This window comes from Ovis aries, chromosome 25 (genome assembly GCF_016772045.2).
Source record: "Ovis aries strain OAR_USU_Benz2616 breed Rambouillet chromosome 25, ARS-UI_Ramb_v3.0, whole genome shotgun sequence".
NCBI classification, from domain to species: Eukaryota; Metazoa; Chordata; class Mammalia; order Artiodactyla; family Bovidae; genus Ovis; species Ovis aries.
In genome coordinates this window covers 24009879-24037429 of record NC_056078.1, presented here as the reverse complement: position 1 = coordinate 24037429, position 27551 = coordinate 24009879, and the positions used below count along the sequence as shown (strand labels likewise).

The following is a 27551-nucleotide window of genomic DNA, read 5'->3' as shown; positions in this document are numbered from 1 at the left end:
GGTCTCACCGTGTTGATGATTAATACTAAATAATAATAAAGTTCAGGGTTGTCCACCATTTTTTCCAGTATTGAGAAGTGAAATATTGACAGTGTTCTAAAGCTGAAACCAAGGAGTGCTGACATGGATAGGATGGAGCTGATCACGGAGAGACTATGGATTCGACAGGAAAAACAAGGAAGTTGCAGAGATAAGGCTTAAATATTGGTTGGTTATCATTAGTTTATATAACAGGAAGGAATCTGAAGATAATTTCAGTTCCTGGAATAAGAAAATTCTTTGGCTTCACTAATGGTTGCTTTACAGATCTGTATGGCCTGCACAGCAAAGCCCAATGGAAGAAGAACCTAGGGAGGAGTTCCATGTTTCTTCGTCATTTGGGAATCTGTATTGATTACAAGATTCTAGACACTTACTTCAAAGAAGTAGGACTCATCTTTTATACATAAGATGCTGTGAGTTGGAGGCATTGAGTGAGCTGGAAGTTAAACCCAGACTGGGCCCTCAAATGATTAATAATGCGGTTTATGACATCCATGCCAAAGACTAAGGCGGCAATGGCTACCAGTCACTAATGTTATTGGATACTCACTTTGTGCAGGTCCAGATCAAGAGCACCATTAGCCTAGACAGGGTCTTCCTTATGGTGGAAAGCCAGGTTGTGAGGAAAGGGTAGCCATTCCAGTGTCCCCATTCCTGAATCAGCTCAGAGTTCCTGTCTCCTGCGTTCTCTTGCTGCCTCCTCTGGTTCTTTCCTTTTCTTCCTCATCTCTCACTTTCTAAAGACTGGTCTTTCCCAGAGCTCTGTGTTTGGTCTGGTCCTGTTCTCCCTCCTTGGACAGTCATTGGCTTCAACCATCACCTTTGTGGCTGTTTACCAAATCTGTATACTCAGAACAGACTAATATTCTAGTTTAAAATTGTTCAGTGTAATAAGGTTTAAACATACACCCTAATTCCAAATTCTGTTCAATACAAGGTGACTAGAATATCTGGCAAATGTGTATTTTAGAGCTTAACATCTCCCTCGAAGAAATATTTCTTAGCTTTAAATAAAGTGAGTCTATTACTGAACAAGATTTGTTTACTACTTGTTACACTGGGGGGAAAGCAATCTAGAAAACTTTTCCTTTGTTCTCATGGTTTTATAAAATAAATACATAATTTTACTTGCTTTTCTAAATGCACTTAAAAAAATAAATGCACTTAGAATACAAATCCTTCCTTTTGTACTCATCGTTTGGAGAGGAGAAAAATGAACAATTCAGTCATTTCAGTGTTTAACAGCAAGATAATGGAAGGGGTTAGACAAATTTTGAGTTTTAGACTCCTTGAAACACTGTAAAAACCACAGGGACTTCTTTTGTCCAGTGGTTAAGACTCTATACTTCCAGTGTAGGGCATGAGGGTTAAATCCCTGGTTGGGGCACTAAGATCCCACATCCCTCGGGATATGGCCAAAAAGTTAAAAAAAAAAAATCCACAGATGTATTTTGAGATAATAAAAATAGAGGCTATTTTTATATTAGTTCAGCTTCTGGTTGTGTCAATAGTACTGTGACTTTGGGCAAGTTATTTAATCTTTCTGAGGTTAGTTTTATCTGTAAAACAAGTAATTCCTTTCTCATAGGGTGGTTTTGAAAATCAAATGAGGCTTTGGCCTAGGAACCAACAGCCAAAGAAATGAAACTTGACATTATCTTTAATCACTAAAATTCTGGGTGCAATAACAGGCCTAAATATGAAAGGCAAAACTATAATTCTTTTCAAAAATATTTATTTGGTTGCACAGGGTCTTAGTGGCAGCACCTTGGGATCTTTAGTTGTGGCATGCAGGATCTAGTTCCCTGACCAGGGATTGAACCCAGACCTGCATTTGGGAGCTTGGAGTCTTAGTTGCTGGGCCACCAGGGAAGTTCTTGTAATTCTGAAAAGAAAAAATCTTCATAACTTTGGAATAAGGAAGGCTCCTTAAGATACTAAGGCATAAACTATAAATTCACTACAGGAAAATTAAGAATTTATATTTAGTCAAAGGTTGTCATAAGGAGAGAAAATTAGCCCAAAGATATTGGCAACACACAACTGACATCAAATTAGTATGCAGAATATTAAGTAAAGGTAAGTCACTAGTAAAACAGGCACCATTTCTTTGTAAAAATGAAATTCCAAATAGTAAACGTAGAGTTCTCATTGTCAGTAACGAGAGAAATAAAAAATCTGCCATGCAATCTACCCACAAGACTGGCCAAAAAAGTGAAGAAATCCTCATAATTCTAGGCATTACAATGGACACAGCAATAGAAAACATTGCTGATAGCAGTGTAAATTATGAGAAGTTTGAAAACACTTTGGCATGAGCTGGTAAATTTAAAGAAAGGCATACTTGATTTTCAGTAAATCTATTTTTACATGGCCAAGAGACTCCCGCATGTAGGAACCAGGATGTATGTACAAACTGGAAACACCCCAACCTGGAAACTCCTCATGGGCATAGATGACGTTGAATACCAGAAACAAGTAATGTTCGTAATGTTATTCCACTTGTGAAAAGTCTGTAGACAGGAAAAATAAACTATGTTGATCAGGGGCACATACTTACGTGGTAGTAACATGCAGAGAAGCAAGGAAATGACTCAGAATTCAGCATCACATTTACTTCTAGGGACATTGTGGCTAAAGGCTTCCCCCTACCCTCAAGATGACTCCTATGCTTGCTTGATCTGGTGCTCTTTATCCATCTGTTTATGATTCTTTAAACGTATATGTATGCTTTATACATTTTTATCTATGTAGGATTGTTTCACAAAATTAACCGAAAGAAGTCAAGAAGCATACGCTGGCCAATGTGATGCGATAAACCTCTCCATTTCCACAAAACACCAGTCTATTTCTAACTCGGCCACCATCTTAACAATTACTGATCTAACTAGGTAACAGCTTACTTTCCGCAAATTGATAACACTTAAAACCTAGTGTCATCTGTCCATGAGGGATTTTTCCTCTCTGAAATGAGAAAATGCAGGTTTTATCTCTCCACCTTTGATTATTGAGACTGTTCCTCCTTGCTTTTTATAAACCAGTGGACTTACTGGTTAAAATTTGGGCTAAATAGTTTTAGTAGATTTCTACCTAGTGTTAATTGATTCAGATTTTCTAAATTCTTTTGGTCCCCTAGGAATTACTGAAGCAGGGGCGCGGTCAGGTGTGTTAGATTAAACCCAGCTGGACCTTGCAGATGAAAACCTTTGCACGCGGTTTGCTCGCCTCCCCTTGGAAATGGAACCCTAGTGCTCCGGCGAAGCCCACAAATTAGAGATCAGAGTCCGCCTTCTGGCTTCACAACCCGAGGTTTCCCTCACGCTCCTTCTTCCGGTCCGGCTGGACGCGGAGAGGCTCAGCGAGGGCGGATTTCTCCGAGGCCGGCTGCAGGCTCTAGAGTCCCCCGCCCGACGCGGGCGCCGCAGAACCGCCCGGGCGTCCTCCCGCCGCCGGGAGCGCTGTGGGCCGCAGCGGGCCTGGTTGCAGACGCCGTGGCGGCCGCCGCGCGCCTGAAGGGAGCTGCTGGCGGGGCCCAGGGAGTCCTCGCCCGAGACTGTATCGCCACCGCCGCCATGGGTAAGGGGAGCGGGCCGCGAGCGGACGCCCGGCCTTCCGTGCTGGGCTGAGGCCGCGGCCAGGGGAGGCGGACAGGCGGTGTGGGCATCGAGGCCTGCGAGTCGAGACTGGGGTCCGAACCTGGGCTTGGGGCTGGGCGGGGGCAGCCGGGGACGCAGGGGCGCCCGGGGTCGCCATGGCAACGCGCGGCCGCCCCTAGTTCCCTCCCGCCTCCGCCCCTGTTCGGGGGCCTAATGGCCAAGGTTTCGCGGTCCGACGGCTTACAGGGAGCCAGCACAGGGCCGGCCGGGGTGCCGCTCCAGGGTCGGGGGAACAGTCGGGGACGGGCGATGACTTTTCAGGTTTGGGGGTGGCGGAGGGAAGCGTCTCCTGTTTTGGCCTGGGTTCCGGACGCCGAGGGCGGGAGAGGGACAGCGATGCGGCGCAGGACCCCGGGTGAGCCCTCTGTGAGGGTGCTGGAGGTGGCCGGAGCCCTTGGGCAGTCTTGCTGTCTGGGAGGCAGGGAGGCAGGGAGGCAGGGAGGCAGGGAGGCAGGGAGGCAGGGAGGCAGGGAGGCAGGGAGGCAGGGAAGGGGTTCTAGGCCCAGGCAAGATGCTGGAACCTGCCATTGGCCGAGTGTGGGTCCGCAACGCGCTCAGACGCATCCGCGAGCCCGGGCGGGGCGCGGCTCAGGTGTAAACGCTCTTAGGGAGCTGCTGGCGCCCACCAGGACCTTCCTCCGAGCATTTAGTGACAAAGGCGCCCTTTGTCTTGATTGTCTCATCATACATTACTTATTGTGATGAGCACTGTTAAGAAAAATGATAATTGCTGCAGACTATGAAATATCGACTGGTTTCGTCTCCGAAAAAAGAGTCATATCACGATGCAGATTGGAAGAAATGATGTCTTGTGTGGAGATTCTCCAAAAGCTAGCTTGGCTATAGTATTTGTGACTGCATTTTTACGTTGCTTAGGATTCAGTGTCAGGCTTCACGCTTAGCTGTTTGTAGTCAGAACTAGAATACTAGATCATTAGGAACCCTGGACTTTTTATCCAGTGAAGGAAAAACTGACACTTGGTTTACTTGGATTAGTAAATTTGTCAAAAGACTATGAGACAGTATACGAAAGTGCTTTATTTATTTTTTGCACTTCATTTTGTCATCTGTGTTTGCTGAAAATATTTCTGCCAGCACAACAGTAATGAGAGTATGGGGAGCATCTGAATTTATAAGAAACTGAGGATAAAATTTGTGCGAAAGAAAATCTTTTGTGAATTGAAAATATCAGTAAAATCAATTTTTTAAAATGCATCCATTAACTTGGTATTTAACTGGATCAGCTGTATGGAAGGTCAGGGAACTTTCACATGAAACTGGACCCTCTGGGAAAATAAAGGAGTCCCGGAATACAAAACTACAATTGCAATGAAAAAAGCAAGGAGGGTTAAAAGAGGGTTAAAATGAGTGAGAGTTGAATGGCTTCTCTTGTATCTCCCTGTTTTATTATTTACCTGTCATGTTTGTTGTGGGTGAAACTGGAATCTTAGAATTTTAACTACTTTTTATTTTATTGCCAGTTTATTCAGAGTATATTTTTGCCTTTGAATTCATCCTTGACAGTTCCTGCTGTCCGCCTTTGTACCAGACCCTTAAACATTACTCCACACTTAAACTCCACAGAAAAATTGTAAAATGAATACCTGAGAATAGCCAGTTAGCAGGATTTTGAGAATAATTCATAAACTTTAACTGGAGTGAGCATTGTCCCATGGTATGCATGAGAGACATAGAAAGAAAGTTAACTAGGGGTGTAGGTTAGTTAGGAAGACTTATCCACCAAGGAAAAGCAAACCGCTGTTGGTTTTATAGAGGAAGAAAACGGTTTGGATATTTTTTGATATCAGGTCTTGCAAGTGATGTTGGACTCCTTTCTTGTGCTTTCAGCTACAAAAGACCCCACAGCTGTAGAGAGAGCAAACTTGTTAAACATGGCTAAACTCAGTATCAAAGGACTCATTGAATCTGCTCTAAGCTTTGGCCGCACTTTGGATTCTGATTATCCCCCCTTGCAGCAGTTCTTCGTTGTTATGGAACATTGTCTGAAACATGGTCTTAAAGGTACTGGAAAATTTTTAAAAAATCAACTTTGGGGCGGCCCCCCTCCCATCTTAAACATGCTTAAAAATGTAATTTTTTTTTGAGGCCATAATTACTGTCGGTTTTTGGAGAAAATACCCTACTGCTTTATGTTTCCTCATGGGTGGTCTTCAGAAAATCCTTAGTTAGTGTTTTGTAAAAAGCATATTTGATTTAAATTTTTTTCTCAGCATACTCTGACCTTTTTTCCATTTTAGGACAACTATAGAGTTGTTTCAGAGAAGGCAATGGCACCCCACTCCAGTACTCTTGCCTGGAAAATCCCATGGACGGAGGAGCCTGGAAGGCTGCAGTCCATGGGGTCCCTGAGGGTCGGACACAACTGAGCGACTTCACTTTCACTTTTCACTTTCATGCATTGGAGAAGGAAATGGCAACCCACTCCAGTGTTCTTGCCTGGAGAATCCCAGGGACGGGGGAGCCTGGTGGGCTGCCGTCCATGGGCTCGCACAGAGTTGGACACGACTGAAGCGACTTAGCAGCAGCAGCATAGAGTTATTTAGAAAAAGTTAAGCTTGATGATGCTGGTATGAACTATTATTACTAGTTTGTGCTCTCTTCAACAAATACATTAAAATACTTGATTGTTGAAATATAAACCTCCTTAGTGTGTGGCAAACATGTCTAGAAAAATTGTCGTCTGGATTGGGTTATTGTAGAAATGTGAGTACTCCCTGAAAATGATGATAATAGTGAATAATATTTCATAGCATATGTATAATATTTCATAGCATATGCATAATATACATAATGTATAATATTTCATTATATATGCATACCGTGACTTATTTAACTACTGTCCTCTTAATGTACACTTAGGTTATTTCCAGTTTTTTATTATTAAAATGGTGCTGTAAGGACATATTTGGATTTATACATTTGTACACGTGTACAGGTGCTATGGTTTCGTTAGGACTCCTTGGAGTAGAATTTCTGGATCAAAGGATAGAGGCAACTTATGTCGATAAAGACTTCACTGATCAAACAACAGTGAATGTGTTTCTTTCCCCACATTTTTGCCAACTCTTCATATTCCCACTCTCTGAGTACTTCTTTTAAAACATAAGGAAGTTGACATTCTTATCTTAGGCCTTGAGTTTTAATCTGTGTTTTGAAAAACTTCCTTTCTGTTAAAAAAAAATAGTGACGTAGATGTTTATTTTCCTCTAACTTGCTAAAATCGAATTTGTCAAATGATGGCCAAAGTAGTTACATTTTAAACTCTTTTCCGAATTTATTTTCCTTTACTTCACAAAATTTCATGAGGCATATGCTAACAGTCAAATGTGTATTTTTATGAATCATTGTAAAGCGACTTTGTGCTGATTGATTTTTCCTCCCCAAAGAAAAATTACTGATCTTGTTGGGTGGAGCATACCATAGGAGTACTGAATTTACAGGAGATTTGGTCAGTATTAAGAAAGAAACATAGTGATTTCATGGTTTTATATTACCCAAATCTTAGAAACAAATAAAAGGAAAAGTAAAGTTGTAATTTTTCTGTGTTTAAAATAACTATTTGTCCTTGGTTTATTTAATAAATTGGTAAAGATCAACTGACTAGGGCCACCAGTCTTATTTTGGTACTAGTAAAGAATGAGCCTAGTTGTTTTTTACTTTAATTGCCTACTTGCATATTTCTGATGTGGAAGAATGGCCAAGATGCATATTTCCAATAAGGAAAATATCAGAATCCTGAGAAACAGGCTCCTGTTCAGTAGGGCTATATAGTGACAAGAGAGGAAAGGCTGTCTGAAAAATTGTATGTTACGTTAGAAATGTTGAAACTAAATATTTAACAAGAAGTTGCTACAGTTTTGCATGTTTAAGTTGTATGCATTTATTATATTTTCTTTTTAAAGTGAGAAAATCATTTCTAAGTTATAACAAAACTATCTGGGGCCCTTTGGAACTGGTGGAGAAGCTATACCCAGAAGCAGAGGAAATAGGAGCTAGTGTCCGGGATTTACCTGGTCTTAAGTAAGTAATCCTATTACTTGTTCATCCCTAACCATATACTGTTTACTGTATTTACTGTTTCTTAAAAGTACCTCACACTCTAGTTTATTATATTCTCTCTGCCTTATGTAGCCTTCTTGCATTCTCTGATAAAATTCTGTGTATTATTAATCAGTTCAAATTTTATTTCCTTAATGAAATTTTTCTTAGCCCCTTCAATAAGAATGAAGTGCTCTTTCTTTTATATTCTTATCACTGTATTCACTCCTGTGTCGTACCACTCACTTAAATTCCACATTGCATTGCAGGAAATAGGGAGGTTCTTTTAAGAAAGGGTGTATCAATTACGCAGTTCGATTTCCTGAGTCTAAAGCTAGTTTGCAGTAGTAGGCCATCAGTACTATTTAGGTTAAATCCAGGACAGAGGCTCAGGAGATTTGAATTCACCAATAAGCCATTTATATACCGTAAGACTTGGGCAGATTACTTCTCTTGTTGTGAAAATTGGGATCTATAATGTCACCTGCCTGATTGACTAGATGAAGGTAGAGAGGGCCCTTAATATCTGTAGGTTCTGCATCTGTGGATTGACCAACTTTGGATCAAAACTGTTTGAAAAAGAGATTTTCTAGAAAGTTCCAAAAAGCAAAACTTGAATTTGTCACATGCGGGCAATTCTTTACATAGTATTTACATTGTATTAAGTATTATAAATAACCTAGAGATGATTTAAAATATATGGGAGAATGTGCATAGGTAATACACAAATACTGTGCTATTTTATAAGAGGGACTTGTGTATCCATGGCTTTTGGTATCTGAGGGGGTCCCAATACTGAGGAGAAACTGTATGTGAAGTGTCTTAAAAGCTGAATGTTCTAGCTAGTAACTCATGAATGTTGAAAAGTTTTTGCAGTTTTTTGTTGTTAAGCCTGGGTTCTTGTGTTCTTCAGGGTATGATTAAGATATATGAGCTTCCTTTAATTTATCTTAATTCTTGTGAAAGAGATAACTTTTTTAAAAAAAATGCTTACCTTTTTTGTCAGATTATCAGTTTGCTTTCTCTTCAGTTCAGATCAGTTGCTCAGTTGTGTCTGACTTTTTGCAACCCCATGGACGGCAGCACACCACGCCTCCCTGTCCATCACCAACTCCCAGAGCTTACTCAAACTCATGTCCATTGATTCAGTGATGCCATCCAACCATCTCATCCTGTCGTCCCGTTCTCCTCCTGCCTTCAGTCTTTCCTAGCATCCAGGTCTTTTCAAATGAGTCAGTTGTTTGCATCAGGTGGACAAAGTATTGGAGTTTCAGCTTCAGCATCAGTCTGTTCAGGACTGAATTCCTTTAGGATAGACTGATTGGACCTCCTTGCAGTCCAAGGGACTCTCAAGAGTCTTCTTCAACACCACAGTTCAAAACCATCAATTCTTTGGCGCTCAGCTTTCTTATAGTCCAACTCTCACATCCATACATGACTACTGGAAAAACCATAGCCTTGACTAGACAGACCTTTGTTGCCAAAGTAATGTCTCTAGTTTTTAATAGGCTGTCTAGGTTGGTCATAACTCTTCTTCCAAGGAGCAAGCTTCTTTTAATTTCATGGCTGCAGTCACCATCTGCAGTGATTTGGGAGCCCCCAAAAATCAAGTCAGCCACTGTTTCCACCGTTTCCCTATCTATTTGCCAGGAAGTGATGGGACCGGATGCCTTGATCTTCATTTTCTGAATGTTGAGCTTTAAGCCAACTTTTTCACTCTCCTCTTTCACTTTCATTAAGAGGCTCTTTAGTTCTTCTTCACTTTCTGCCATAAGGGTGGTGTGATCTGCCTATCTGAGTTTATTGTTATTTCTCCCAGCAATCTTGATTCCAGCTTGTGCTTCTTCCAGCCCAGCGTTTCTCATGATGTACTCTGCATATAAATTAAATAACCAGGGTGACAGTATACAGCCTTGACATACTCCTTTTCCTATTTGGAACCAGTCTGTTGTTCCATGTCCAGTTCTAACTGTTGCTTCCTGACCTGCATACAGATTTCTCAAGAGGCAAGTCAGGTGGTCTAGTATTCCCATCTCTTGAAGAATTTTCCAGTTTGATGTGATCCACAGTCAAAGGCATTGGCATAGTCAATAAAGCAGAAATAGATGTTTTTCTGGAACTCTCTTCCTCTTTCAATGATCCAGCGGATGTTGGCAATTTGATCTCTGGTTCCTCTGCCTTTTCTAAATCCAGATTGAACATCTGGAAGTTCACGGTTCATGTATTGCTGAAGCCTGGCTTGCAGAATTTTGAGCATTACTTTTCTAGCGTGTGAGATGAGTGCAATTGTGCGGTAGTTTGAGCATTCTTTGGCATTGCCTTTCTTTGGGATTGGAATGAAAACTGACCTTTTCCAGTCCTGTGGCCACCACTGAGTTTTCCAAATTTGCTGGCATATTGAGTGCAGCACTTTCACAGCATCATCTTTCAGGTTTGAAATAGCTCAACTGGAATTCCATCACCTCCACTAGCTTTGTTCGTAGTGATGCTTCCTAAGGCCCACTTGACTTCTCATTCCAGGATGTCTGGTTCTAGGGGAGTGATCATACCATAGTGATTATCTGGGTCGTGAAGATCTTTTTCGTATAGTTCTGTGTATTTTTGCCACTTCTTCTTAATATCTTCTGCTTCTGTTAGATCCAGACCATTTCTGTCCTTTATGGTGCCCATCTTTGCATGAAATGTTCCCTTGGTATCTCCAGTTTTCTTGAAGAGATCTCTAGTCTTTCCCATTCTGTTGTTTTCCTCTTATTTCTTTGCACTGATCACTGAGGAAGGCTTTCTTATCTCTTCTTGCTATTCTTTGGAACTCTGCATTCAGATGCTTGTATCTTTCCTTTTCTCCTTTGCTTTTTACTTCTCTTCTTTTCACAGGTATTTGTAAGGCCCCTTCAGACAGCCATTTTGCTTTTTTGCATTTCTTTTTCTTGGGGATGGTCTTGATCCCTGTCTCCTATACAGTGTCACCATCCTCTGTCCATATTCTTCAGACACTCTGTCTATCAGAGCTAACCCCATGAATCTATTTGTCACTTCCACTGTATAATCATAAGGGATTTGATTTAGGTCATATCTGAATGGTCTAGTGGTTTTGCCTACTTTCTTCATTTTAAGTCTGCTTTCTCTTAGCTTTACGATTTAGGGTTTTGGGAATATGGTAATGTTTTCTGTTGTTACATCATCCAAATGTTTGCAAGTTACACTTGAGGGCTTAAAGTAAATGGCTTCTATTTATTGAGCAATGTATCAGGATAATAAGATAACTGTTTTACATGAATTATCTCATTTAGTGCTTACATCATTCTTAGCGTAGAGTTTATTAATAATTATATAGATGTGAAAAGTAAAGATCAAAGAAATTATAAGAAGTGGCAGAGCCACAGATTTCCCTGTGGTGCAGTGGATAAGAATCCACTTGCCAGTGTAGGGGACTCAGGTTCTTTCCCTAGTCTGGGAAGATTCCACATGCCGCAGAGCAGCTAAGCCTGAGTGCCACAACTACTGAGCCTATGCTCTAGAACCCACTTCTAGAGCCCGGGAGCTGCAGCTACTGAAGCCCGAGGGCCCGGAGCCTGTGCTCCACAATAAGAGAAGCCACCACGTGGAGAACCCTGCACACCGCAACCAAGAGTAGCCCCTGCTCACCAAAACGAGAGAAAACCCGCCTGAAGCAATGAAGACCCAGCACATTTTCAATAAGTTTAAGTCTTTGAGAGGTATAACATCACATGAATTTTGTCGTCAATTGAAACCATTTGGTGTCCTTTCACAGGCTCTGAAGAGCTCCAGTACCATAGTCCTTCGTGTCTCAGCACAGAAAAGGAATTCAAGAGACAGAGTGATAGATAAGTGATTTAGTAGAATAGGACGCTTGTGAGTCTTACAAGTGAATGAGAAATACTGTGCCCGAGAACTTACTAGGTTACAGTTTTATAATCAAAGGAAAAGGGGGCAGTGGGGTGAAGACCTTTGTCTTTCTTCAGTAGGCATCATGCTTCCATCATCGGTTCCTCCTCCAGGTTAAGCAGGGGAGTTTTCTTATCTCTATGTGGTCAAGTCAGGTCCACAAATTACCTTTTTTTTTTTTTAATGTGTGCAGAGAGCATGTCCTGGTGATCATTAACATACTGAGCTCACTGGGCAGTATATGAGTCTGATGTCACCGTTGTTTTATTGGTTAGAGGCACGTCTTTTCCTTCTGCTGCATGGTTTTGTGGTTAAGCAAACCTGCTTTCCTGAGTAATCATTAACTTACCGAGGTCTACCATATTTTTTTTATTTACAGTCCCCTAGTGAAGGCAATGGCACCCCACTGCAGTACTCTTGCCTGGAAAATCCCATGGATGGAGGAGCCTGGTAGGCTGCAGTCCATGGGGTCGCTAAAAGTCAGACACGACTGAGCGACTTCCCTTTCACTTTTCACTTTCATGCATTGGAGAAGGAAATGGCAACCCACTCCAGTGTTCTTGCCTGGAGAATCCCAGGGACCGGGGAGCCTGGTGGGCTGCCATCTATGGGGTCACCAGAGTCAGACACGACTGAAGTGACTTAGCAGCAGCAGCAGCAGCAGCAGTAGCAGTGTGATTAAACTGTTCCATCACCTCTTTTATCCCTTTATTCTGTCCCTGTGACAATGACCTTAGCAGAAAGGTGGCCTCAGAATTTGGCACAGGTCATGCTGCTGTTCCATGAGCATGGATTATCTTCCCCAGATGGTTTTGTTCAATTTGCCATGAGGAGATACTGTGGTTTGTGTGGGTTTTTTTGCCCTGGTTACACATCAGTACATCTTTTGCCTAGATAGAATTAATTTTCATCTTGAGCACAAACACCTTCAGTTTTAAGAAGAGCTGTGTGCTCTCTCTGGTCTCAGAGACTCTGCTTATAGCCAGCAAAATTGGCCCTGGGCCACAACCTTTCAGACATATTTGTTGTATTAGAAGTTTTGTTCCCAGTAGGCCTCTGCGTTAGGAGATTTAATGTTCTAAAGGACAACTGGGTTAAAGAAATATTTGAAAAACAGCAAGCAGCCTGGTGATTCTCTCTAATTAGCAGCTAGATAGCTTCTTAGCATTGTTATGCTTTTTAAAATTCAGATACAAGGCCAGTTATTTTTTGAGGGCATCATGCTGCCTTTACTGATGGATTTTGCATAATCATGTTTAGAGGGCTAAGCCTATTCTGACAGAATATTTCTTGTAGAAATATCCTCCCTGTTTAGAGAGTCATTTCTTTCAAGGCATGAAGTGGTACCTAGATGTCCTGTAGGTTCAGGTTTACCTTAGAGACTTAAATAGCTCCTAGAGATTGGTTTGCATGATCAGAGAACTGACTTAAAGCTCTAGAAACAAAGGTAAGACCATGATTAATTGCCTTTTCTCATTATTAACGTGTATCTCAACAAAGATAGAAGATGTAGCCTATAATCTTTGGGCGGAAACTGTTATTTGACCATTTGGTTTTGCTTTTCAGGACCCCCCTCGGTCGTGCAAGAGCATGGCTTCGACTAGCCCTCATGCAGAAAAAAATGGCTGATTACCTGCGTTGCTTAATTATTCAAAGGGATCTCTTGAGGTAATTACCATTAAATCATGTTCATTTTCATTTTTTATTTCATTTATATCCTGTCTTCCAAAAAGGATAGAAGATACAGTATGAAAGGATACATAAAACACATCGTGATGGCATAAAATAAAAGAAGGAGAAAAATGAGATAGAAAACCTCGGTGGGGACATAACATAGATCAAGAACTAGCCTGAAAAATGAATACTGTAAGATTTTTACTGGCCAATAAGGTGGAAATTTGTATGTCATATTTTTAATTTTTAAAGTTACAGTTAATTCTATGAATAGAAATTTGTATTGAAATTTGAGGCTTTAATTCAAGAGGTTTCTTTTTAGATCTTAAATATCCAGACCACTGCTTTGGCTGTATTGTGGGTATTTTTTAAACTGTCTATTTAAATGGAAGGACAAATGTTTAAGACAGACTTTCGAAGCAAGGAGACTAGTTTTCAGAAGGAGTGAGCCTACGTCAGCCCCTCCATTTGGCCTTGTTTTCTCAGAGTGCCTCTGTGATGTTCTGGAGAATCTGGTCATTTTTGATTTTACTCTTGACTTCAGTGGTATGTCTTGGTTTTCACATTTGTTAAATGAGAATAAGCATACTTTTAAACACCTTCAATTTCTCAATCATATTCTAAAGGTTAATTAAAGTGATTAAACAATATACATGGGACTTCTTGAGGAAGTCATCAGACGGTGATAACTAGAATCCTGAGCATTAGTTGTCAAGTCTTTGTTTTTAGACTATCCTATTTCTTTCACAAGTCTTTTGTTTGAACATTGTTTTTGGATTTAGATATCCATAAATATCTTTATGGATAGATATTAAGAGCACTCGGAGAAGGCAATGGCACCCTACTCCAGTACTCTTGCCTGGGAAATCCCATGGGCGGAGAAGCCTCGTGGGCTGCAGTCCATGGGGTCTCGAAGAGTCAGACACGACTGAGCGACTTCACTTTCGCTTTTCGCTTTCATGCATTGGAGAAGGAAATGGCAACCCACTCCAGTGTTCTTGCCTGGAGAATCCCAGGGACGGGGGAGCGTGGTGGGCTGCCGTCTATGGGGTCGCACAGAGTCGGACACGACTGAAGTGACTTAGCAGCGTTAAGAGCACTTGTAATATATATATACCAAATGAATTGACTTGAAATGTTTCATATGTTCATTTTGCCACTTAGTCTTTATCCCAAGAGTCTTGATAAATCCTGGGAAGAAAATGCAACCGTATTGAAAAGTACTGTTATCAGATTAGCAGCCATCACTATGTCTTTTGAGAGTCATAAATATTCCAGGCCTCAGTGATGCCTTTTCTTTTAAAATCTCTCTTTGCTTCTCTTTTCTCTCACTCAAATTTCCTTTTCCTCTTTTATCTCCTTAAGTCTTTTTCTTTTACATTTTCTTTACAGACATTTATATCTCAAAATTTTAAGTTATTCATGTATAGAAAGGCTAATTTTAAAATACCTCACTTAATATTGGTTCCATGCTTGTTATAAGGTATTGAGATTTTACAAGTTAGTTTTTGAAATAAATTTGTGATTTACAGTTTTTATTATTTTCATTTCACAGTGAATTCTATGAGTATCATGCACTAATGATGGAAGAAGAGGGAGCAGTAATTGTCGGGCTGCTGGTTGGCCTGAATGTGATAGATGCTAATCTGTGTGTAAAGGGAGAAGATTTAGATTCACAAGTAAGTTAAAACGGCTGGTGCCAAAGGCATAGTATTTTCAGTTTGTACTCTTCCTCTTTGATCCAGGTGTAAACAGTGCTGTTAAACACTAGAGAAAAATTAAGGATGAAAATCAGTTGTATTTTGGAGGTACTTCTAGTATTTCTACTCTCTAAGAATAACTTTATTTCAGGTTGGAGTGATTGATTTTTCAATGTATTTAAAGAATGAAGAGGATATTGGAAATAAAGAAAGGTATGATTTTCGTATTTCACATACTGTATTTTAGTCTGAAGTATGACTTTTGGTCGTACCATTAGTTCAGAGACCCATTTTATTTTTTATTTATTTATTTTTTGGTTGTGCTTCAAGGCTTATGGGATTTTAGTTCCCCAACCAGCTATCAAACCCAGGCCCTTGGCAGTGGGAATGTAGAATCCTAACCACTGAACTGCCAGGGAATTCCCCAGAGACCCATTTTAATTGTCAACTCTCATTTCTGTGATAAAAAGAGATATAAGTTTATTACTCATGAACTTACAAATACTGGTTTATTTAAGACAGTTGTGTTTAAAATAAACTTATTTGGTCTACTAAAGAGAAAAGATAATTATGTAATATGAGAGGTGCTAATTATTGCTACAATGGCAGTCCATCACAGTATATAAATGTATTAGATTAACATGTTGTATACTTTAAATTTACACTTCATATGTCAAATATATTTCTTAAATAAATGCAAAAAATTAAAAAATATACTAATGGTATTGTTTAATATTAGCATGTAATTTATTTAACAAAGGTTAATAGTTTTTTAGTTCATAGCTTACTGCTATTTGATTATAAAGATTGTTGAATTTTATTTGAAAGGCAAGATAATGTTGGGCAGGGAAGCCTGGTGTGCTGCAGTCCATGGAATCGCAAAGAGCTGGACATGACTGAGCAACTGAACTGAACTGAAATGTTTTACTGTTATGGTTTCACAGCAGTTTTAGATGATTTAGACCTTTTGTGTATTTCTTGTTTGTTTTTTTGGCCACCCAGTAGATCCCTTTCCAGTTAACTAAAAGCTGCTTTCCCCTCCTCCTCTAGGAATGTTCAAATTGCTGCAATATTAGACCAGAAGAATTATGTTGAAGAATTAAATAGACAACTGAAGTAAGTATTATGGACACATAGATGCTTAATACATTTGGATATTGTCCTAAGTTTTTTTTTCCCCCCCTTTTAGGTCATCTTAACCCTATTCCTTTTTTATAAGCATTTGAAAAGGGGTTGAGGGGATAGAGAGTGAATGGAAATTAAGAATACAGAAAATTATTGAAAATAATTGATTTTCAGCAGAAAATGAGAGCTATATTTTTAAATAGAATCTTCAGAGACATTTGAGAATAGAATTTCAGACTTATCACTCAACCCTCGAGCAAAAAGGTGAAAGTTTATGTCATTTTGCTGGTTCAGAAATTCATTTTTCCTACTTTAGAGGACTTCATGTGTAAGTGTGGCAATAAAAAATTCAGACAAGGCAGTTGGTGCATGTCAGTCAACATGATGAGTCCAGGATAACAAATTTTTTCTTGCCTTTGTGAGTTTGTGTGATTCTGAATGAGTTTTTTCTTTATCAATTTCAGCAGCACAGTCAGCAGTCTCCATTCAAGAGTTGACTCGTTAGAAAAGTCAAATACTAAGCTGATTGAAGAGGTATTGTAACCCAGCCATGGATAATTGTCTTTCAAGGACCTAGTATTGGCGATCCTTTTCCATTTTAAGTCTGAATACACGTGTGAGCACACACACAAACACATTTTCATCATTATGATGAAATAGTTGTAACTGATCATCATAAGTTCTAGAGAAACCATATATTATTCTCGGGCAAGTCCTCAGGTGAATCTGTGAATTATTTGAGATACCCAACTTCTAGAAATGAGCCCCCAAATGCAATGCATACAAACTCTTCTATAAATAAACTGTGAATCTCATTTCTTGACTTGGATGACCTATATTTAAATAGTGGAATCACCTATAGTTAGAAATTCCCATTATAATGATCCTGTCCCCCTTATTCCCGTATTCAGATTACTTTTCCTTTCAAGCATCACTCCATGATCATGACCACCCTTTCTCTAGCCTCCCATGTGTGAAACTCATCTGATATACTCTGGTTTTCTGCATTGTCAAAGTAGCTATTTAGTGGTTGCAAATCAGAAATTTATCTCAGCTCTGTTTTAACTTTAAAAAAACTGTTTTGGCCATGCCATACATCTTGCAGAATCTCAGTTCCCCGATCAGGGTTTGAGCCAGTGCCACGGCAGTGACAGTGCCGAGTCCTAACCACTAGGCCACCAAGGAACTCCCTCACATCTCTCTCTTTTTAAAAATTTATTTGTTTTTTAATTGAAGGATATTTGCTTTAGAGAATTTTGTTGTTTTCTGTCAAACCTCAGCATGAATCAGCCATTGATATGCATACATCCCCTCCCTTTTGAGTCTCCCTCCCCATCCCACCCCTCTAGGTTATTAATACAGAGTCCCTGTTTGAATTTCCTGAGCCATAGAGCAAATTCCCATTGGCTGTCTGTTTTATGTATGGTAATGCTTTGGGGCTTTGCAGGTAGCTCAGTGGTAAAGAATCTGCCTGCCGATGCAGGAGATGCAAGACAGACGTGGGTTTGATCCCTGGGTCAGGAAGATCCCTTGAAGAAGGAAATGGCAACCCACTCCATTATTCTTGCCTGGGAAATCCCTTGGACAGAGGAGCCTGGCAGGCTGCAGTCCATGGGGTCGCAAAGAGTTGGAGACAGCTGAGCACACACACATGCCACGTTGCTTTTGAGATTAAAAAAAAAAAAAAAAAACAGGCTAGCCACAGAATTACCACAGGGGCTTCCCTAGTAGCTCAGACAGTAGAGAATCTGCCTGCAATATGAGAGACATAGGTTTGATCCCTTGGTTGGGATTCCCCTGCAGAAGGAAGTGGCTACCTACTCTTGCCTGGAAAATTCCACGGACAGAGGAGCCTGGTGGGCTATGTCCATGGGGTCACAAAGAGTCAGACATGACTGAGTGACTTTCACTTAACCATAGGATTGCTTTCCATTTTCAGAATTACTTAGGCTCCAGGAAGAAATACGTTATTAGAACTGTGAATTCTGTTTTCCATGTTAATTAGGATCCACATTCTTTTAGAACTGACCCAGTTGTCCCAAACCAGCAAGCACGTGATTGTTTGTATGAGTTTTCATTTTGATAGTTTAGGACCGTTTGATAGTGTGATAGATTGGGACCATTGGCGAGAGCTACTCACTTGTTTGTGCCTCTTCTTGACCTTAGGAGCACTGTGAAGTTGAAGTTGCGTTTCTGACAAAGTGTTGAGAAATTTATTTGCAAGCCAGCATTGGGGATTGGTTTCTGCTTTCTGCTCCTAGAATCCGTTTTTTCCTTTTAGGCTTCAGAGCCGAGTCACTTAGCCATTCATATTTAATTTCATTCATACTTAACTCTGGTGGTGAGAGCTGTCACTCATTATGCCCAGATTTCACTAGGGTGCCCTGTTTGGTTATCATGAATGTCTGTATTACATTTTCAATTATAGCACAACTTTCCTTATAGATGTTGTTGTTTTTGCACAAGTGTTTTGTTTTGCACAAGTCTTATTGTTTAACATATAAACAGTTGTCTTATTGTTTAGCATATAATTCTTCATATGCTTATTCATGCGTTTTGTATTCAGGACACATTGTAAGTCATATAAACAATATGTTCCAGCTGACATACTATTTGACTAACAAAAGGAAATAGAAATACAATTTCTTTAGGTGGTATCTTGGGATAAAAGCATTTTTCTTATGAAAATTTCTGTAGATGTGAGAGACATTTTACAAGTTTTAGAATTTTATCTTCTGTTGTGCATAGCCATGAACGTAACCTGTAAAGCAAGTATAAATAAAGATGTTTAAAATCTTTTTTTTATTCCTCATTTTATTTTTAGTTAGCAATAGCAAAGAATAATATCATTAAACTCCAAGAAGAAAATCATCAATTACGAAGTGAAAATAAATTGATTTTAATGAAAACACAGCAGCACCTAGAGGTAAGTATAGACTGATTACAAACAGATTGACTTGCATCAGAAATGGCCACTTTGAGGGCTTTTGCATAGACTGGATATTTCTGTGCTGTATTAACTAATAGAAGTGATCATAGAATGGATTTATCAGATGGCACTAGTGGTAAAGAACCCGCCTGCCAGTGAAGGAGACATAAGAGACTTGGGTTTGATCCCTGGGTTGGGAAGATCCCCTGGGGAAGGCATGGCAACACATTCTGTATAGAGTAAAACATTTTATGTTTTTGTCCTAGGTTACCAAAGTAGATGTGGAAACTGAGCTTCAAACATATAAGCATTCCAGGCAAGGGCTAGATGAAATGTATAATGAAGCCAGAAGGCAGCTTCGAGATGAATCTCAGTTAAGACAAGTAGGTTGCATTACAGTTACATTAGCAAATATGATAATAATTTCCCCATAAGCGCTGGTTAAAATCTTTATCAGACTTACTTTCCTTGGCGTGAGATAGCAATCTCATTCCCTTAATGCCTTCTAACTTTTTAAACTCCCACTGTGTCTGTTTTATAAGCAGTGTTTTTAAACAGTGTTATAGTCTGTTTGGGAAATAGTGCATTGTGACCAGCGTTACAGAAAATAGAATAGAGTGATGTATTCAGATATCAATATCCAAACAGTAAAGTCTTATTTAAAGTTAACTTATTTTTTAACCTTTTAAGTTATGAAATATCAGCAGAAAAATACCAATATGTAGCTCAATGGATTCTAAATACATGTGTAACCAACCCAGGTCAAAAAGAGAATCAAGAGACATTTGTCTTAAGATCCTCTCATATAAAATTCTTTAGGAAAAGAAATAAAACTTTGTGAAATGGTGTTTTTGATTTACCTCTGGCCTTATATGGACTATGTCATTTCTTTAAGGAAAATTAATACCGAGTTTATGAGGCTTAAAAGTCCGTAATTCTTTAGCCAGTAGAATAGTGATAATTAATAGAATTTGTAAAATGGTTTCATTTAACAAAATGTGCCTTTGAAAATATAGAATGTTGTTATAGGGCCTAGCTGATTTCGTTTAATGGGGCTTTTAACTCAAAAGCAGTAGTCTGCATAGTGAATCTTGGTCTGATTAACTGTTGTGTATCTGACTTTGACACCCTGAAATCGTGTGTGAGCTGAGGCTGTGTTGAATTGCAGGATGTGGAGAATGAGCTGGCAGTACAAGTTAGTATGAAACATGAGATTGAACTTGCCATGAAGTTGTTGGAGAAAGATATCCATGAGAAACAAGATACTCTGATAGGCCTTCGACAACAACTGGAGGAGGTTAAAGCAATTAACATAGAAACGTATCAGAAGTTGCAGGTAAGGAATATTCTTAAAATCTTGGAATTTCTTGTTATATGAATTAAGAATGAATATTTTTATGAAGGGTTTGATTTTGAAGAGATGAATTCATTGTAATTGTGCCATTTTATTAGTAAAAATCAGTGGCTTTTTTCCTAAATGGAAGCTGAAGAAATGTAGTAATGTCAAAGAACAGACAAAAATCACCTGAATTTGTTTCTTGATGTTGACAGGTTAACAGATGAAGATTAAATCTTTTGGGACATTTTAATCAAAATATGCAGGACATTTTTATAAATTTCTTTGCATAGTATAGTCCTGAGAGAGTTAATTTTGATTGAAATGCTTTACTGTAATTGTTATGAGTTTTCTGATAAAATGATGTTGCTGTTAAGTAGACATGTTGCCAGAATCCTTTTACAATTTAATTTGAAAAAATCAGTGTATTTTCCAAGAGTTTATTCTGCCATCTTCTGAAAACACTGAAGGGTGAGGGTTTTTTTCCCCTTTATCATTAATGTATTTTTTTCTTGACGGCACTGCATGATTTATGGGATCTTAGTTCCCCAACCAGGGACTGAACCCATGTTCTCAGCAGTGAAAGCTCGGTGTCTTAACCACTGGACTGCCAGGGAATGCCCCCTTTATTACATTTTAAATGAAGACTAATAGTAGTACTGCTTTAGATCTAGGAGTATTTTATTTTTAATTTATTGTTTTTTAACTGAAGTATGGTTGATTTACTGTGTTGTGTTAATTTCTGCTGTATAAACAAAGTGACTTATTTACACACACACACACACACACACACACACACACACACACATATATCTATATAAATACATTCTTTTTTATATTCTTTTCCATTACAGTTTATCCCAGGATATTGAATATAGTTCCCTGTGCTATACAGAGGACTTTGTTGTTTATCCAGTCTATGTGTAATAGTTTGCATTTACTAACCCCAGACATGCCGTCCATCTCCTCCACCCACACACTTGGCAGTGAAAAATACGTTCTCTGTGTCTGTGAGTCTGTTTCATAGATATGTTCATTTGTGCCATATTTTATATTCTGCATATAAGAGATGACATGGTATTTGTCTCTCTCTTTCTGACTTCCTTCACTTAGTATGATAGTTGTATCCGAGTTGTTGGAAATGGAATTATTTCATTCTTTTTTTGATGGCTGAGTCGTATTTCACTGTATAAATATGCCACATCTTTATCCATTCATCTTTCGATGGACTTTTGGGTTATTTCTATGTTTTGGCTATGGTGAATAGTGCTACTGTGAACTTAGAAGTGCATCTAGGAATATTTTAATCTGTAAACAAAGGCTGGTCGTTTCAAAATAACAACCCCATAGCAAAATGGTATACAAAGCTTATACATATCTGGGTTTAAAAAATTCAAAGCCACTGTAGCTTTTATGTTTTTTCTAAATAGGGTTCTGAAGATGGTTTGAAAGAAAAAAATGAAATAATTGCCCGACTAGAAGAGAAAACCAGTAAAATTACTGCAGCCATGAGACAGCTGGAACAAAGGTACAGCATTCCCACTCCTAGTTTCTTTTTTACTTTCTCTCTCCCCCCTTCTCTGTATTCAACTCTGACACCTGCCACAAAGACCATTAGGAAAGTTTAGATCAGGACTTTTTTTTTTTTTAAAGCCCAGCAGAATTTTGCCTTTTTTGTTTTGGTTGTTGCATGGAATCAAGTTGCTTTATATTAGCCTGATTCATTTGTCTTTGCCATTTTGTAGATTTTTTTAGAAAGGCCTAATATTGGCAATTTTATATGTTTTAATGTATTACATAAGACAAATACACAAACAAAATCTCGAAAAAGTGAAAAAGGAACAAAATCCGTGATTGAATTATCCCTGATTGATTTCCATGCATATGGATTGTCATATCCCTGTCATTCACCATCTCTATCTGAAATCAAGCTCTCTGAGTTGGCAGTTCAGGTGTGTTTCTTTGAGCTAGGATGACCCTCAACCCCACCCAAGAAATAATTTTGTTTAAATTGAATTGTTTTATATTGGCATTTTTCACTTTTATTGTTGGAAAATGTAATGTATTTCCATTGACCTGTCATGTTGGTGTCAACATATGTCTTATCATTGCTTTCTTTGAATCTACTTATGAAAAACATAACTATTAATGCTTTATTGACATGAATATTCTTTTATTGACATCCTCTTTCTTCTTTTTTCTTTTTTGTTTTCTTTATCCCCATTTTTACATTTTGGACATCTTTATTACCTTTTTCTGTCTTTGATTTCTGTCCATTCCATTATGAAGTGACAATGATTTGTTAACTCAAACTAGAACAATTGCAATGTCATTGGTGAAATGTGCCAGCAGTGACACTCAGGACCAGTATAAGCTGGTCAAAGATATATCTTTCTGAAAACCACTTGTATTTAAACAGACTGGCAAAGAATCAACATTTTTATAATATATTAAATCGAAAAATAATTTACGCTATTATGTATTCTGAAAGGAACCCTGTACACTTTTTGATCAGCTGCTGTGGTAGTACATTGCCATAAAGCAGAGTGGGTGCACTTGGATTTCCAAAAACACATTCCTCAAACCTTGTGCACAAGGGCTTATTTGAGTATTGACCCTTTGGAGGTCAGAATTTTCAAATGCACTTTTATCTTTTTAGCTACTTTTTGATGAAAAATATAAAAATTGTTTAATAATAAGTTATCCTTTGGTTTCGCAATTTGTTGGCACAGTTTTTTTTCCCCATTGGCCCACTCTTTATTTACTAGCTCCTTTACTGATTTTTGAGTACGTTTTAAAATAGTTTATAACTCAGATTGGCCATCATCTTACGCTTTAGCTCCTTGACTTTCCAGTTCCTCTTAGCCCTCTTCTATAATAGCACAACTTCACGGCCTACCTCACTCTGACTTTTTTTTTTATTCCTGCACCCTTTGAGAAAAGCTTGGGTATCCCGTCTCCCCATCTTAATATTTTAAATTTAGATTTAGAGATAACTTGAATGTTACTCTCTTTTCTTTGAAAGTGGCCTTTATACTTTTGGATTGTGTGAGGGTTGCCGCATGGGCATGGATTTTAAAGAAGAAAAGAGGTAACTTTTTTGGCTAGTTGAACAGAAATTTCTCTTACGATTCCCTTCAAGGACTTAATGTTCCTTGAATTCTTGGGAGATGTTTTCTTATACAAGTAGTGATGTTAAATCTAAGAAACCCTAGGTGGCCGTAGCAGACAGGGAGTGGAGCTGAGCACAAGGAGAAGCAATGACATAAATAAAAGGAGAAAAAAAAATCCACATTTTAAGCTAATTTTAAAAATTCAGTGATGAGGAGCAAAAATGATCTCTAGCGAATGTTGCCAACTAGTACTAAATTCTTTTGAATCCTAAAATACATACATATACACACACATAGCATTGGCATACTTCAGTAAGTGCATAAAGATTCTATAGGGAGGACTTGACTGTAATTTGAAGCAATTGCAGGTCTTTGCTCTTGGCCTTGTAGCACACTTGATTCCTGGCATACACATCCTAGCATAATATATAACAATGTGGCTTCTTCACCTAGTGTAGACATAAGTACTATACTTTTCATGGTTTTGTAAAAAGGCAGTAATGCACGTATTATACTTTGAAAATTAACATCTTATGCTTTACATAAGTGGTAAAGGCTATATTGCTTTGCATTGTTAATTACGAACAAGAAATAAAGCAAAATTGAAGATAGTATTCTGGGCATATTATGTATTGAAAAAAATCACAAAACAATTTCTAGACATTGTGTGGCTCTTTCACGTTTGAGTTTGTGAGTTTTTCCCCAAACTTTGTTTTCATTTAGAAATGTTTCTATTTCCCCGTTTTTCTTTTATTTGTCTTCTTCACCCTTTTACACCCTAGTTCTAGCCTCAGTTTTACCCAAAGTTGATTTGAATTACACCAGATTGCAGCAAGCAGAGAAGGCGCAAATGGAAATTGAAGATGAGGACAAGAAATATCTACAAGAGTATCAGAGTAAATTGGACAGTCTGCAGAAACAAATCTCCCAAAAGGAGAAACAGCTGTGAGTATTTTACTTGGAAGTAAATACCTGTGTTAATATAATTTCCCCCTCTTTTCCTCCTCCTTTCTTTGCATGCAATGGAAGAAAACCTGTATTTTCATTTATTTAACGATGCTGGCTAGATTGTAGAGTTTTCCTTCCAAAAAAAAAAAAAAGCAAAACAAAACTAGAAAGCACAGTTGTGATAAGACTTATGTTTTTGCTCCCTTTATTGTTTATAGAGTTACTTTCAACCGTCTTGCTATCTTCTTGCTCATGGAGAGTTTTATTCTTTCTGGTTGTTCAGCATTAATCTGATGGCCATTATGTTTCTAAATACTGAGTGTAATAGACCTTTGTAACTCCACAGAGTTTGTATTATCAAAGAACATGATGTTTTCTGAGAATATTTTTATTTATTTAGTACTTCATTTGATAGATCTACATATTACCAGCTAGGAAAGATGCCAAAAAAACAAGCTGTAGGTGAAGTTTTATCCCATTTTTTATAAAATTAAAATTGCATAGGTGTGTATTTATGTGAAGAAAAGTTCTAAAAATATAGATTCTGGGGACTTCCCTGGCGATCCAATGATTAAGACTCCATGCTTCCACTGCAGTGAGCTTGGATTTTATCCCAGTTGGGGAACTAAAGTCCCACATGCCACACAGCGGAAAAAAAAAAGAATACAGATTCTGGAAAATGATTATCTCAAGGGAGTAATGGCATATTGACAGTAATGGCAAATTGATAGTAAGAGTAAAATTACTTTTTACTTTTTTTAGATCAGTACTTTTTTACCCCAAGAAATATGTATCACTTTTGTTATTAAAGAAAACAGCAAAACAGCAATAGAAAATTGTTAAACATTATGTTTGAAGAAAGTGAAGGTCGCTCAGTTGTGTCCAACTCTTTGTGACCCCATGGACTATGCAGTTCATGTGTAACATCAATAAGCAATATCACTTACCAGGTATGATGTGTTACTTGCTAAGCTACCTTTAAATCCATTGCTTAAAAAGCAACTATACTCCAATAAAAATTAATTTTAAAATCCATTGGTTGAGGTGTTGTTCTTTTCTATTCTTGATGATTTTCTGTTTAGTGGTTCTATCAATTATCAAGAGAGGATTTGTTGAAATATCCTAACTATAATTGTGGATTTGTGTATCTCTACTTTCAGTCCTATCAATTTTGGCCTCTTGTATTCTGGAAATCTGTTTGTTGCCTACACATTTAGCATTTCTTTGTCTTCTTGGTGAATTGACCTTTTATCATTTTATAATGTTCCTTTATTGTCTCTGGTAATTTTATTTGCTCTGAAATCTACTATATCTCATATTAACATAGCCACTCCTGCTTTCTTCTGACTAATGTTTTCATGTAGTAAACAAAAGATCAATGTTATGTATATCTTCCATCTTTTTATTTTCAGCCTAATTTGTTTCATTATATTTGAAGTAAGTTTCCTATAGTGCATGTTTTTTAATCCATTCTGCCAATCTCTCTCTTAATGATATATTTAGCCCATTTGCATTTAGTGTAATTGTTGATATATTAGAGCTTAAATCTACTGTTTTATTTTTTCTGTTTTCATTCCTGTATTCAATTTTTCCTGCCTTCTCATGGGTTACTTGAACATTATTTAGAATTCCTTTTTGATTTATCCGTAGTATCTTTAATTGTATCTCTTTGTATAGATTTTTAAAAGTGGTTATTCTGGACATTGTGTTATATATTGGCAACTTTTCACTACTGATATCAACAGTTTACTACTTTGAGGGAAATGTGGGAGCTTTACTTCCACTTAGACCTTTTTACACTCCCTTTTTTACAATATAATTTGCTTAAATATTTCCCTTATATTATATCGAGAACCACATCAGACAGTGATATAATTTGTGCTTCAACCATTAAACATAATTTAGAAAACTTTCTATTGTTCTTTCTTTCTTCATGATGCCCCAAGTTTTCCTTCTTTGTGTCTGAAGAAGTTCATTTAGCCATTCCTCTAGGGTAGGTCTATTGGCAGCAAACTTCCTTAGTTTTCTTTCATCTGAGGTCTTGATTTCAACTTTATTTTGAAGGGTAGTTTCAGAATATAATTCTGAGTTGACAGTTATTTTCTTTCAGGACTTGAAAGTTGTTGTACCACTTTCTTTTGGTCTTCATAATTTCTGATGAAAAGTAGAATGAATCATTGTTCTTCTAATCACTCTGAAGATTCTGTCTTTGGATTTATGCTATTTCAGCTTTGGTCAGCTTCTTCGATTATTAGGCTTATGTTTGTCAGATTTGGAAAAACTTCAGCCATTATTTCTTCAGATTTTTTCTGTTTTTTTCAGTTCCATCTGCTTTCTCCTCTCCTTTCTGGGACTCTGATATCCTAAATGTTAGATTTTTTGTTAATGGTCCTACAGGACCCTGACACTATTCTTTTTTTTTAGTCAGTTTTCTTTCTGTTGTTCAGTTTGGGTAGTCTCTGTTGTTCTGTTTCTTTCTTTTTAAAATTTATTTATTTATTTTTGGCCCTGCTGGGTCCTCCTTGCTGTGCTAGCTTTTCTCTAGCTGCCGTGCCTGGGCTTCTCGTTGCCGTGGCTTCCCTTGTTGCAGAGCACGGGCTCTAGGGGGCGCAGGCTTCAGTCCTTGTGGCATATGGTCTCCGTAGTTGGAGCTCCCGGGTTCTGGAGCACAGGCTCAGTAGTTGGTGGCGCACAAGGCTTAGTTACTTGTGGGATCTCCCCAGATCAGGGATCAAACCCCTGTGTCCTGCATTGGCAGGCAAATTCTTGACCACTGAGCTACCAGGGAAGCCCCTGTTGTTCTGTTTGGAAGTTCTTTCTTTCCTCATCTTTTCCTGTCATTCACTGAGATTCATTGCATGTATGTGTGTATGAATGAATCCCATTCATTGAGATTATTGTATTTTTCAGTTCTTAAGATTTCCATTTGATTCTTTTTTTCTTCCAAAATTTCCTTCTTTCCTTCCAGAACTTCTTATTCATTAATTTGTTTCAAGCATATTCTTTTTTCCCAGAGGAGATAAAACATAAACTTTATTTTAAATGATAGTCGGAAGTCTAGGT

The 27551-nt window shown here is 38.2% G+C and overlaps 1 protein-coding gene across 9 annotated transcripts in view; it reads left to right on the top strand.

The window, feature by feature from the left end:
• Positions 1-3321: 3321 nt before the first annotated feature.
• RUFY2 (RUN and FYVE domain containing 2) overlaps positions 3322-27551 on the top strand; it is a 43435-nt gene continuing 19205 nt past the window's right edge. Inside the window, exons 1-13 of one of the 9 annotated variants that reach the window (XM_060406839.1) lie at positions 3322-3618; positions 5547-5720; positions 7622-7739; positions 13230-13331; positions 14893-15016; positions 15189-15250; positions 16088-16153; positions 16630-16696; positions 18987-19088; positions 19358-19474; positions 20260-20427; positions 21858-21955; positions 24366-24485. In XM_060406839.1, coding sequence (XP_060262822.1) covers positions 3615-3618; positions 5547-5720; positions 7622-7739; positions 13230-13331; positions 14893-15016; positions 15189-15250; positions 16088-16153; positions 16630-16696; positions 18987-19088; positions 19358-19474; positions 20260-20427; positions 21858-21955; positions 24366-24485 — 1322 coding nt within the window. In that variant the 5' untranslated portion in view covers positions 3322-3614. Of the gene's footprint in view, positions 3619-3838; positions 4054-5546; positions 5721-7621; positions 7740-13229; positions 13332-14892; positions 15017-15188; positions 15251-16087; positions 16154-16626; positions 16697-18986; positions 19089-19357; positions 19475-20259; positions 20428-21857; positions 21956-22716; positions 24152-24322; positions 24486-27551 lie in introns of those variants that run through there. The other 8 variants (XM_015104390.4, XM_060406840.1, XM_015104393.4 and 5 more) reach the window with 8 other exon arrangements.